The 14684-nt window shown below is 42.7% G+C and overlaps 1 protein-coding gene across 3 annotated transcripts in view; it reads right to left on the bottom strand.

The window, feature by feature from the left end:
- The window catches only part of ABCA1 (ATP binding cassette subfamily A member 1), a 135461-nt gene that overhangs the window by 95337 nt on the left and 25440 nt on the right, over window positions 1–14684 (bottom strand). For all 3 annotated transcript variants that reach the window (XR_006959960.1, XM_047067351.1, XM_047067358.1), the window contains exons 3-5: window positions 9961–10054; window positions 5833–5974; window positions 4429–4547 (exon numbers count right to left, since the gene is read on the bottom strand). Coding sequence is in view for 2 of the 3 variants with exons in the window: in XM_047067351.1 (XP_046923307.1) it covers window positions 4429–4547; window positions 5833–5974; window positions 9961–10054 (355 nt within the window). In the remaining variant the exon portion in view is untranslated. The remainder of the gene's footprint in view (window positions 1–4428; window positions 4548–5832; window positions 5975–9960; window positions 10055–14684) is intronic.

Raw genomic sequence — 14684 nt, forward strand, 5'->3', positions numbered from 1 at the left:
CACAGATGTCATCTGATTTGATGCTCAATGACCCTTGGGGTAACTAATCTCTATGTTCTAGGTAAACGGAGGGTCAGAGATAATCTAAATATGCCCAACATTCACAGACAATGAAGGGTAGAATCTGAATTTGTTCCCCAAACAAATCTTAATCCAAAGCCCCAAACTCTTTCTCTTACACCAGCATTTTCCAATTTTCCATCATTTACAAACTGCTCTCACAAGTTTTACCATATGCACATAAAACTATGTATTCTTTAAATTAATTTTCTCTAGTTTACATCCTTCTATGCAATAATCCCCATGAAGTTGCAATTTGATATGGGTTAAAATTAAAAGTTGTCATCTGTCTGCCATTGAAATAATCTCAGATACTACACAAAAGTCATCCAGAGAAACACTAATCTTTGCCAGTCTGCATCTCACAGAGACAGAATATAAATCTGTCATTTCTTCTAGAGTTCCTGAGAATTTGTTCAATTTTTATATTTCCATTGGGTTGCAGTCATGATAGGGACTTAGGAAGGATGAATGTTCCTCATATGGACTCCCAAACATTAATTTAACCACTGCTTACCCTGTGTGGTTATAGGTTTAGGAAGAAAATAATAAAATGTCCAACAAGTTCCAGTGATGAGGAAACAGGGTGGGGACCCTCTGTAAGGCTTCCTACATGGGTTTCTCATTAGGATGGTTTCAAGAATAATTAGACTTGTCTATGATTTAATTCTGAAAATTAGAGGCCTTTTCAGTTGAAAGATTATTGGAACAGCACAAGAAAGAGAATTCTGTAGAAAGAGAATTTCATGGAGCAGCACACATTTAGCTGTGTTCCATTCCTAGATTAACCTTCTGGTGGCTATGCAAACTTGGAAAAGTTCCTCCCCCTTCTAAGTCAGATTATTTTCTGGAAGTTCCATATGAATAGGGGCCATATTTGTTTTGTACATCTCTGTGTCCCAGCACTTAGAACAGTGGTTGGTACATACTACGTTCAATAAATATTGGCTGAATGATTGAATCAGTCAACCCATTTATCTATAAATGAACTAAAAGACCTCTAAGGTCTAATCCAATAAGTAGAAGTAAAATCACACTCTCTAGCCCAGGAAACCATGGGAATAGGAGGTAGTATCTGAGTAGAGACCCCCACAAACACAAATTATCTGTGGATAGTTCAATGAATCTAGCAGATACAAGCTGAAGTAAATAACAAGTCCTTCAATTAGATCACAGAAACAGGAGTCCAGCACAAACGACACCATAGGCTGGTGAATCCGTAAGAGCCTGAGCGATAGTGTCCAAAGGGGCTATTAGTCTCCAGTGGACTGATCCAAACCTCAAGCCTTGGTTTATAGTTATTAATGTCTTGGATGAGAACAAAGAGAGCTATTTATCAAATTCCTACATGACAGGCAACAGTAAGAAGCAGCAAATGTACACATGGCAAAATCAGAATCTAAAATGGTTTGGGTAGGACAAAATGACATAGGGAATTAAAAAATGTAAAATAAAAAAGAGACAGATTATTTTCCCTCTCGGTTCAAAAGACCAACAGCATGATTAAGAAATGGAGAACAAGTAATTTGCAATACTGTGTATTTAAAAGACTGTAATTTTGGTTGATTGCACATGGAATAGAACTCAACAGTGTGACGTGGATGCCAAAAAGTCTAATGCAATCTCACATTGCATTAACAGAAATATAGTTGCTCAGAACAGGGGAGGCAAAAATCCCCTTCTACTCTGCACTGGAATACTGCTGTGATTTCTGATAAACTTCAAGGAGGACATACACACACTGAAACACAACCAAAGGAGAGGCAGAAATAGGAGAGGAAAAAACAATCCAGAAGAGGAATGAAGGACATTTAGCCTAGAAAAAAAAATCAAAGACTTCAGGAAGAAAGGGGGGAAAAAAAACACAAGAGCTGTCTTTAAATATTTCAAAGGAAATGGAATTAGCCCCACTGTCTGGAAGGTATAGTGGGAGTAGTGAATATTTTCTGCTAATTAGAGCTATCAATACCCAAAGTGAGCTGCCATGTGAGAGGTAGGTCCCATTCAGGAAGTAGGTGTGGAGCAGAGAAGGTTGATGAGGGCAAGACTCCAGACCAAGGGTTTGTCCAATCCCACCAATGGCAGGATAAGAGGGCTAACTAAGCCCATTATACTATGAGTAGGGCTCTCAGTGCAGATAAACACAGGGCTCTCGGTCAGGATGTACGTGGACATACCCCAGGCTCGGATTCTCTCTGAAATCTACAGTGCTATTCGAATTTGGCAAAAAGTTACTGATTTCGCCTAGGAAGAAACGCCATCCCTGTGCATTTCCCTCCATTCTGAGGCCCGGGTCAGGAATGCAAGACAGGCAAAGAAAGGTGGAAACAATTTAAGTAGCCGCAGCACAGAAAAAGGAATGGACCAGTGAATGGAGAGATGGGTAATAAGCACTGGCATGATATAATCAAAATCACAGGAAACCCTCTCTCTTCAGAGCTTTGCACAGAACGTTTTTTGGACATAGGTTTGTCTTCTCTTCTCCACCCTAATTCATGTCTCCAGCTGCTCAAAAAGAAAAATGGTTCTGTATCTAATGAAGCTTCCACTAAGATCTGAAACTCTGCTTAACAACTCAGGCCCATCAGTAAGTCTGTTTCTCCAGCCATGAAATTGAAAGGCATAAGAGGAAGGCCAGGTGCTCAGAAATGCCTCACTGACACCTACGAGTAATACTGGCTCCCAGTTATTACACATCTACTACTGTGCCAGACACTGTGTTAGGTTTGACATTTTACATTGCAAGCTACCCGTTATTTTATAGCTGGAGAAATTAAGGCTCAGAGGGGTTTTAAGTGGTTTGCCCAAGATGTCACCACTTCAAAATAATGCTAGCTCATATTCACAAAGTGTTTTCTATGTGCCAGGTTCTGTTTTCAAGCAATCACATGTTATTCCCCACAACAATCCTACGAGATAAGTTCTCCTATTGTCCCCATTTTACAGAGGAGGAGAGTGGCCTAAAAGGGCCTAAATGACTTATTTACAAAGTCACAAAGCTGCAAAATAATATATCCTACACGGTCTCTCTGTAGCAGGAGAAATAACCCTAGCTATCCTCTGGTCCACCAGACAGGGACCCTCCAGATCAGAAAGGACTGAGACTTTGGTGGCTGTGACTATGATTGGTGCTGGGACAGACACATGTGTGCAGGGTTAGGGGCCTACAGGGCAAGAGGATGGCCAGGCCACACAGCACAGAGTGGTCAGCCAGGATCCCCTCGCAGCCGACCCAGGCGGCTCAGCACAGCCACGCCTCTCTTGAGGGGAAGCAACACCTGCTCCATGCCACCCACACACGACTCCATGTGTCATCAGTTCCCACACTGCTCACTGCCTCTTCTCTTGCCCAGCGAAAGCACGGTTCTGTCTTCCCAAGAAAATGCTCCAAAGCTGGTTGAAATTCTAGCACTTTACACCATTTCTTCTTTTGCCAAGTGGGTCACAAACTGGGAGGCTTTTCAGCAGAAGCTGACCCTCCCCAGCCCTCCCAAAACACCAAACTCAGTACAAAGTACTGTCTCGGATGGAGCAGTGGCAACAAGTGGCCCATGATGGGGAGTAATAACGTATGACCAACATTGTTTAGAACCACAGGGTGATGACAGAAAGCAGACCGACTCTCGGTCGGCTTCATTATTGCTTTGCAACTGTCTACAGACTGTGTATACCGGGACTGCCTGCACTCAGGAGACCGCTACCCCCGCACCCCGCCCCCCAGCCCCTTGGCCGGCCACTGCCTGCCTGGAAGGCTGCTCCGTGACTCTGACTCGTGCAGCCGATCCCTGAGGCAGCAAACCACCTGCTCCTCAGACACTTCCTCAGTGGCAGGCGAAAAACTACCCAGGTACTCACCAGATCGCAGATAAAGACCACTCTTTAAAATCAGACTTCAAATGCCCATCAGACTAAACCGAATGACCAGGGGGAAGATGAGCTGCATTTCCCTTTTAGAAATAAAGGCTTAACTTTCACCTATCCATACCAAGCTGCAACTCTAACCACTCTTATACGCATGTAATTATTCCCTGTCTATAAATGTGCCCATTTGCAGCAACCATACGCACAACCCCAAAAAAATGAACTTGGCAGCAACCTGCACCCCCCAATTGTCCTAATGCTGGGCCTATGCCATTCCTCTCTGGGGATTTTTCCTCTGTCCCCAGGAGGAGGCCAGCAAATTCACAGTCGGCCTCGTTTCTTCTCAAACACCTCCTGCAGAGAGGTCTTATGGCCCAGCCACTGAGGAAGAAAGCTCCCCAGGAAAGAGCTAAAAGGAACAAGTGCCAGGCCATCCGGGCTGCCATCTCACCCCCGTGCAGGTCAATTTCCAATTATGAACCAACACACAGAAGGCTTTGTGCTTACTTGAGTTGTAATTCTCAATCTGCTGTAATGTCCTTAGAACTTGGTGCATGTCCTTCATGCTGGTGTCTTTCTGACTGTATAAAAGAAGCCGCTGAGCATCTGAGAACAGGCGAGACACACTGTAGGAGGTGCAAGAAAAGAAGAAAAGCCCCAGTTAGACCAGCTGCCACTCTGGCTTGAGGAAAGTACCTGCCAGGAAAGCATGCCCCAGCCTGGCTGCCAGGTCTCCTGTGGGCCAGCTCCGGTCCCCTCCTACCACTTCCCACCCCAGCTCCATGAATACCCCGTGCTCCCGCCCACCTGGCACAATCCTTTGCCCTACACGCTCTTCCGTGTGTGCACACAACCAAATCTTATCACCCTGCAAGGCCCAGCCCATGTGCCTCCTTTCCAGGAAGCCCTCCCTTACACACACATACACATCAAGGGCCAACTTATCCATGAGACACAGTAGACACAGTGCCTATGGCCCAGAATATTCTTAGGGGTCCACAAAATTTTTTCATTTCTTTTAAAATCAGAATAAAAAATGAAATTCAGAAATTCAAATGAATATATATGATGATGAATTCAACCTAGATTATATTCATTTTTTTTTACCAACACAGTTATAAAAGGGGGTCCATGAAAGCTACAAAGCCTGAGGTCCATGAACACTGTAATGTGGCCCTGCCTGCCCCAACTGCTGCTTCCTCAGAACTGTCCTAATACATCTCATGAAGTCCTTTGTCCGCTCCAACTCATGCCACAGTTCTGTGCATTCCAAGAATCTTCAATCTTCAATCTTCCTCACTTCGCAAACACTTATCAAGTCCATACTATGTCCAATATTGAAGCCGGGAGCCAGGGATACAAGAGCAAAGGAAGCAACATCCTGGCTGTCAGGGAGCTCATACCCGGGGAAGAGAAAAGACCTGCAGACATAGGGACACTGCAGTATGACAGGGCAGTGACAGAGTAAGAGCGGATCTGGAAGCAGAGGACCAAATTCTCTGATCCTTAGCCATGCGCTCCTTGAGGGCAGGCCCCCTCCCATGCTCACCTCTGCACCACCTCCCCCAGCTCCGAGAGCAGCCATTTAAGATGCACAGGAAGTTTTGCTAAATGAGTAGGATAATTAATGGACAGAACTCTATGTCTCCCCTTCCCTACTTATTGACCAGTTTCTAGAAATACGGCCCCCAACCACATGACTCTTAGCTACATACTGTTACTCCTAAAATGCACCAAAGTAAGGTCCCCATAGTCTTAAATCCTGGTGGCAATCCTCCCAGCCCTCATTCTTCAAACCTTTACAAAAGCAACTTCACTCAAATTCAACCATTCAAAATTCTCTGGAGGTTGAGAAAGGAAGAAAAAGTATTAACTGACAAGTTTGGAAAGAAAACCTGATATAGTACTTACATGGATTTGTTAAAGTTTCCAACAACTCCAGGGGCCTCACCAGGAGTCGGATAACGGAAACAAGGGTTATTGGCATTACAGATAATCCCCTGAACCCAAGGAAGCGTTCCTGCAGAGGGCATGGCTTTGTTTGGAAAGTGGCCTATGAAATCAAGAGGAAAAACACAAAGAGAAACATTAATTCTTGAAGTGATTCCGGGACTTGATAGGAACCTTTATCTCTTTTGGTTCCACCCATACATTGCTTCATCCCAATTCTGTCTGTCCCATTACCCACATCACAGAGACCAGCCACCTCTGGACACATCCTACCCTGAGTCAGAAACTTGGCATCAGATAGTAGTTCTTAATCTACTTGACATCACCTGGGGAATGGGATTCCAGGCCCCAGTCCTGGGGAAGTGATGACAGTAGTAGAGGAAGACCATATACAAAAAGTGCCTGATGTATAGCAAGCACTTGGCCATCATTATTCGACCTTCCACCTCCTGCCTTACCTTTCGGAGATGTGGAGGGGCCCTGGGAATGACCTTACTATCCAGTTCCTTCATGCTGTAAGGAAACCACAGCCAGATGAAGTGCCAGGTGAAGAATGCTCAAGGAGACAGTGGGCAGGACTAGGAGTGGAACCCACATGTCCGTGATCCCGATCCATGTTCCTTCCCTTATTCCTGAGGTACTGTCCTCTGTTGGCCAAACATCTCAGTTTCTCCTCCTCTGCCAGCTCACAAGCTCCTCAAAGGCACCTAATAACCATGCTGACTTGGGATCAGATGTCATCTGTGAAGCTATATTTGTTGTCATTGCTGTTCTGTCGCTTATCAAAACACTGAGCCCCATCCCATAGGTCACCCCTTCACTCTTCTTTCCCTTCATTATGGAGGCACTCCTTACAAACAGCATGACTGGGGAGACTGGGGCTGGTCCCATGTGTCAAAGGCACAGATCGTGTGAGGTTGTCAGCTACAGGTGCCCCTTACGAGGATCAAGATAAATGAACCCTGGAACCAGGAGCTTTTAACGTGAGAACCAAGCATGTGTGGTTTGGACAGAAAGGCCATGGCTCCAGCTTTCATCATATTCTCTGGGTTATCTGTGATCCTAAAAGAGTTAATGGCCATTAAAAACAATGGCTCAAAGCACCTGAGTAGCTCAGTCAGCTAAGTGTCCAACTCTTGATTTTGGCTCAGGTTATGATTTCAGGGTCGTGGGATCAAGCCCTACATCAGGTTCTGCACTGACAGCTCGGATTGTGCTTGGGATTCTCTCTCCCCCTCTGTCCCTGCCCTGAATGCACACACATCTCTCTCTCTCTCCAAAAATAAATAAATAAACATAAAAAAAAAAAAAAACAGTGGCTCTAGGTGATGAAGAACTATGTAGCTTTACAGATTTTGAGGTTAGACTAACTGGGTTTCACATCTAGTCCCCAAAACTTGCTAAGTAGCAACTTCAGCCAAGTTACCAAACTCCTACCTTGGTTTCCTGATGTGTAAAATGTTGATAAAAATACAATCTACTTCACAGAGCTGCAGTGAGTATTGCATGCATTCTTACAGGCAAAGCATGTATCAGAGTGCCTGGCACAGGGTAAAGGCTCAATGAGTGAGCCTGTCAGGATTACTGAGGCACTGTGGTTGTGCACCTACAATAGTACTCACTCTGCTACTGTCCAGCCAGGAACAGCCTCTCCACCTCAGAGCTACCACCATCCTCCAAAGCAGGAATCCTGTTTTACTCATCTTACTCTTTTCATACAAATGTGCTAACAAAGTCTACCCAGAAGGTAAACTATAGCCAGGAGTTTGCTACCCTTTGCAATTTCAATATTGGGGTCCTTCTTCCTTTTTCTTCCATCCATAGTCCAACCAGAGAGGCAACATCCAAAGCAAGGATGTGACAAGATCTGATCACTGTGGCCAACCTCTACAGGGACTCTGGCCTGTTGAACATTTACTCAGTTAACCTCCTTATCTCCCTGTTAATAGTTCAAGGAAAACCAAACAAGGTCCCTTGCCTAAGTCAGCTGCTCTTCATGCAGGTGAAATTTATGTAACCCAACCAAACGCTCGAAGAATCAAGGGATTCTCCTCTTTAACCTCCTGGAGATACTTGGCACCAAAGACAGGGTAATGTTGGTCCAGGCAACACAGGGCAATGGAAGGCGAAGTTATTTTAGACTGATCCTTGTGGAGTAAAGCAAAGACCCTTTCCTATAGGTTGTATCCCCCAATGTGGGGGGGGGGGAAGCAGGATGGGGACTTGGCACTGGATATACAGGAGGACAATCAAATAGCATAATGGACTCCCAGGGCCCACAGAAGTGATTACGACCTTAATGGCTCTTGACCAAATTGGGGAAGATTTATGGGGAACAGTTATACACCAATCCTTTATTCCCAGAGAAAGACACTTCTGCAAGCTTTATCTGAGCTCTCTGTTCTTCTGGCTATGTCCCTAGAAGGTGGTGAGAGCAGGAGGTAAGGTTGCAAGAAGTACACAAAGGGGGATTAAAGTCTCACCTGCCTTCTGTAAGAATAGGAACTTCACATTTCTGAGAATCTATAGTCTACATCCAGAGGGCTCTGGGTTAAGATTTCATAACTTGTCCAAGAGCACAATCTCAGCAAGTAGTGTAGCAAGGATCCAAACAAACCCCAATTTGTCTGATGCCAAGGTCTGCGTGATGGTCTGCAAGATGTTCTACTACACCATCTTGCCTGTTTGTGATCATTCCTGAGAGATTATAGCCTAGCAGATGAAAAAGCGGAGTTTTCCCTAAAATGTGTACTTCAGTGAAGCTTAGGGTAATGATTCAATAAAATCAAACATGCATTCATTCACTAAACTTCAGGGCACCAAAAGAAAAAGCAGAATTACCTCCCTGGCCCACAAATTGAGCGTAGATTTCATTTTATGCTCTTTTCTTTTTTGGTGAGATCAGAAAAATGACATTTGGTAGAATGTTCTTGAGGTTTTGTGGTTTCATGTTTTTGTTTTTTTAACTTCAATAGGTATAATATGCGCTAGCAAATTAGCAGGTAAATAACAGTCATTATGTGCTGTGAGACAGATGGGACCAGACCAAGAACACAATTAAAAGGTGACCCTAACCCCATCTCTTCCCAGAGGAACAGTATCCTGCAAGCCTGTAGAGCTGACAGGATGTGAGTGGAGCTGGTTAATGGTAGGAAAAGTCATGGAAGCAATGGAACAGAGATCCCAGTTAAACCTCCCACATAAATATTGACCCTTTAGACGGGGGCATTTCTGCAGTCAGTCCATCCAGCACGCCTAGCCAGGAGACAAAGACGGTGATTGCAGAACAACACAACAACCACATGGGGTAGGTGCTGTCATTCTCTTAGGTACAGAGAGGCTAAGTCACTTGCCCAAGGTGATATGCCTAGTATTGAAACCAGGATTCAAACCCAAGTAACTTGACATCTAGAGCTTGTGTTCTTAGCCATTACTGTATTTTCTACACTCACTGTTTTAAAGGCCACCATCCAAACACATGATTGGGAGTCTGATGATCTGATCTTAATTTCACCTGTTACTTATGGGATATGTGACCTTGGGCAAGTCCCTGCACTTCTTGGAGCCTCAATTTACTTACCAAGAAATTAAAGCAATAGATAACAATGAGGAGTCTATCATACAAGGTTGTTATGACAATCACACAAAAGAATATTAGTCAATCTGAGCTGTTCTATATAAATGCTGCTTAAAATCATATGTTTCCATGATTTGCAAATTGTGCAGTAAAGACATAATGCATATGAAAAAAACTGGCAGGGTCCAGATGACAGTTGAGTTAAGGCATTGCCCCAGGAGGCTTTTTTAATCACCACTTTCCGACTTATGGGTAAGGTTATTTTACTTTCATGATCTAAAATGGATGAAACAGATGTTGGCTATTATTATAATTACTGTTATCACCATTCGCTAAGACTGAAAATGGTTTCCTGAGTTCACGCCTTATCAAAAAATTAGAAGCTTTTCTGTTCCAAATCATGTGTGGTATTTCCTAAAGATAGCATCTTGGGACAGGTCAAAGGTAGCCTGTGTCCACTACCTGGATTTTGCTTGCCAGGGGAGTCTCAGGCAGGATGCTCAGATACTTACATTCATGTTGTTCATAAGGTGGGTAGCTCAGCCGAACAGAGATCAGGATCAGGAAGATAAATAGGGGCCAGGCCACTTCCAGCAACAGCTGACACTGAGGGGGGAAATAAGACAGAGTGCTGTGAATTTAAAAAATAACATGGGTGCCTAATGCTCTTGGGCTTTGGGAAATCCACAGCAAAGTTAATTAAACAACTGATCAAATCTCCAGCCTCTCCTACCACTCTCCAGGCTTTAACAACACTGAATTGTCTACAGTTCTCATGCTGTAACCTATTACTCCATATCTCTATGTTCTCCTCAAGAAAGGAAAATGCTTCCTATCCTGCTTCATCTGGTTCACTACTTACTATTCATTCTTCAAGACAGACTTACTCAGGCATCATTTCCTTTACTAAAATCTCAGACTGAGCTTAGAAGCCCTTCTCCTGTAATAGTAACCAGTGCATATTCCTCCCAGAGCCTTTTCCTCCAGCCCCTGAAATCATCTATCACTCCCCTCCTCACCACAATATGAGCACCCCCTGAAGGCAAACACTCCCGTCAGCTTTGCATTCCCAGCCCTGGGACAGTGTCAGGTAGGTAAGGACCATTTGTTGAAAGGAGAAAGCCAGGCAGCCTGCTGTGCTAAACACACCATCTCTGCTTCTTTGTATGCACACAAAGTTGCCCCCCATTGGGCTGAGAAAGGTCTCCAAAGCACAATGGAAAATCACACAGAGTTCCATATTGAACTGGGTGCCTCCAGGACTGGAAAGCTGGGAAAAGTGCAAAGTTCTTCTTCCCCATCCATCAAGGTCTGGGTACCATCTTCTCCAGTGGGTTAGATCAGTAAACTTACAAGTAAGCATGATCCACTGGTGAAAACAATATGGTGTCTCTAAAGGAAAACCCTGCCTCAGTGAGTTACCAGGGGATAAATAAGTCTAGGGACAGTATGGAAATCATTAGACACGATTCAACTGAACCGGGGGTGCTCACGCAAAGACTCTCACCTCTTTTATTCCCTTCATTTCTAGACTCTAACGTTCTAATTAGGATGAACACCAAAGAGCCCAGAAGAGTCACAGGGCCTTGTGGTTAAGAGTAATTACAACTGTGGCTGCAGAGCCATAAAGCCAAGAGAACACTGTCCTAAAATCCTCCCTTCTTTTTTTAAACAGATTTTTTTTTCTTGATCTTTAAGTACATATATTTTCATTGTGAAAAATTTGAAATTAAAAAAATCGAGGGGGTGCCTGGGTGGCTCAGTCAGTTGAGCATCTGACTCATGATTTTGGCTCAGGTCATGATCCCAGGGTCATAAGATGAAGCCTAGCACAGGGCTCCACGATGGGCATGGAACCTGCTTGGGATGCTTTCTCTCTTACTCACCCTTCACCCCTACTCCATTCATACTCGCTCACTCTCTCTCTCTCAAAAAAAAAAATCCAGAAAAGTAGAAAAAAGTAAACACAAATCACCCTTAATCCTACTTCCCAAAGATAATCCCTAGTAAACTGAGCTAACAAAGGCTTTCTGTTAATATTTTTTGCTATTTCTATGTATACATGAATATTTTTCTCTACAAAACTGACATTATACAGCATATATAATTTTATATTTTGCTTTTTTATTTAACATCATAATGGAAGTCTTCTATGACACAAAATATTCTCTTAAAATATGGATCTTAATGGCCACTTTGATATTCCATACTGTGAACACATCATAATTAATAAAACCTCTCTGTTCCTGCTGTCATTTGTTGTTGGATTTTGGTATTTTAAATAACCCATTTTTAATTTCCAGAGACCTTTGTTATGGTTACCTACTAAACTCTTTTTAAATCTTCTTTTTGGAAGGAAATACAAAGATGATAACAGTGGCTATCTTGGGGTGATAAGAACATGGGTGACTTTTCAAAATACTTTTCAGTGCTGGGGCTGGGGCTCAGTTGGTTGAATGTCCGACTCTTGATGTCAGCTGGGGTCATGATCTCATGGTTCGGGGTCATGATCTCAAGGTTTGTGGGGTCAAGCCCTACATCAGGCTGTGCCCTGACAGCATGGAGCCTGCTTGGGATTCTTTCTCTCCCTCTCTCTCTGCCCCTCCCCTGCACGTGCACATTAGCATACCCTCTCTCTCTCTCTCCAAATAAAGTTTAAAAACATAAATTTTTTTTTCATTTTAAAAATAAAAGACTATCCTGTGTTTCCTAAATTTTCCATAATGTATATGTATTACTTCTCAAATGGAACAAAAATCCACTGTTACCATATATCCATAAACAATAGTTTACACTATTTGATAGCACACTAAGGGGGAAAGAAAAGACAAATGAGTCTTTTGGAAGAAAGCACATGTCAGTGTGGGGTCTCCAAGACCGAAGATGTGGCTAATCTTCCTAGTATTTGTCTAAATAATCCCAAAGAAGCAACACACATTGAAATCTCCAAGATTTCAAATGACATTCACTCTCTTCTACCATCAAAGTTGAAAGCCCCTCCTTGGAGTTCCCCAGGTACTCAGTGCCTTCATCAGAACATGGCACAGGAGGGACCCTATTTAAAAAAGAGTTTCTCTCCCACTATCACTTTCTTCTCACTAAGCCTGCCACCTAGAAAGACCTAAAAAATGTTCATTGAGTAAGAGAATGAACTGACGTTTATAAAATAATACAGATGAAAATACAAATCAATTTGAGCCCTCTGGAAAAGCAATATGAGTATCCCCTTTCACCAAGTAATATTCCTACAAATTCACCCTACAGAACTAAATTTAAAATATCAAAAAGCTGTACACATGAAGTTATTCAGCCACTGAAGCATTGCGTTTACAAAATACTGGAAACAACTTAGCTGCACAGCAATGGGAAATGATTAAATTATGGTACATCTACTGGACAATATATTGTGCAGTCATCACATCTATGAAACACAGACACTATTAAACATACAATATTAAGTGAAAAAAAGCAGAGCACAAAATTGTATGTTTTACCAGCTTATAGCTAAATAAAATCATTCACAAATATCAACAGGAATAAAACTTTTTAAAAATGGCATAACTGTGAATGAACTCAAAAAATAATGAACTCAGAAAAAAACAAAAACAAAAATAAGTGAAGAGTATGAGTAAGATAAACAGTGGTTATCACCCTTGGTGCTCTGAAGCTACCATCTGTATATTTAGGATAAACAGTAGCTACCATTTATTTATTTAGAGTCCAGTACATAGTAAGCACATTACATATGGATGATCTCATTTATGTCTCCAAACAACCTTGTGATGTAGGAACCATTAATGTCCCCATTTTATATGTGGCAAAAATATATATAAGTAGGGGAAAAGGAAGAGTAAGTCATAGAGACAAAGGCAGAATTGAGATTAACTGCTAGTTCTGCCCAACTATAGAGGCCACATGACATTGACACAGCAGTGGCCCAGGTGGGAAGTGACCCTATTCAGTGGCATGGTCACAAAACATCAACTAGTTCCACGGAGGTAAAATGAACTCATGGTCTATAGATTTTTAACAGTTACAGCCAATGGTGAGCACCTACTATATACCAGGGATTTTTATACATCTCATCTCTAATATTTAATTCTCATAATGACTCTGTGAGACAGGTTGAATCATTACCATGAAACTAAGGTTTGAAGAAGTTATCACCTGTAGCCTGGTAAGAGAGTGCACCAGCACTTGAACCCAGTTCTACTGACCCCCATTTGCTATTGTCCCTACTTTACAGTTGAGGACATGGAGGCTTATAGTTAATAAATAAACATTAAAAGTTGGCAATAGGATATGAACTTATCAAATAAAAGCTGTATTGATGAATTACCTTAAAATTAACAGCAATCTGCCATGGTAGATTGGGGCCAAAAGATCCCCCTCTCACTAACTTGCTAATTTATAATATTTCTTTACCTATGATACACATATTTTAAAGCATTCCTCTCAGAATTGCTTTGAAATTTAAGAAGATAATGGATATAAAAGTATTTCAAAACTAGAAAATGCAGGCTACGTATCAAGAATCATTATTGCAAATATGAAGATTATTTGGAAATAAGAGAAGATATACACGAAATTACATCAAATGAAAGAAGAAAACAGAACATAAAATCGTACATACACACGTAATGATTACAATGGTCTCCTTGGGCTACAGTCACTCAAGTCCCTTCAGGGCCAAGGACTACACGATCTGATTCCCATCATCATGACCCATCCACTTCAGGGACTTCTTCTGGACATAAAATAAAATTCAACTGCCCTTCCCCAACTCCAAGGCCAGGCATGATCTGGCCCTGCCAATCCCCAACTCATCTCCCCAGCCGGTCTTCATTCACTCCACCAGTGCCACTGGCTTTTCTGTTCCTTGACTTGGGAACATGCGTTAGGCCCATAGCCTTCACACCACGTGTCTCTCTACCTGGAATATGATGCTGCCCCTAATCTCTGAGCTCCTGATCTTCTCCAACTTGAACTTCAGGGCTCTCAGCTTAAATGTCATAACTTTCCATTCTACATTAAGTCCCTTTCCAAGGCCTGGTAGAACCTAACATAGTGCCAAAGTCTGTCTGATTTATTTTCTTCCTAACACCTATCACAGTTTGTTATTATATTTTTACTTCTGTGATATGTTTTATACCTGCTTCGCTCACTGAACTGTCAGCTCCGCGAGGGCCAGGATCACATCTGTCTGCTCCACCACTACACCCGGTCCACTGTCCCA

The sequence above is a fragment of the Lynx rufus genome, unplaced genomic scaffold (assembly GCF_022079265.1).
Source record: "Lynx rufus isolate CCGP_SWC_20201006 ecotype Redwood Valley unplaced genomic scaffold, mLynRuf1.p SCAF_10, whole genome shotgun sequence".
Classification (NCBI taxonomy): Eukaryota; Metazoa; Chordata; class Mammalia; order Carnivora; family Felidae; genus Lynx; species Lynx rufus.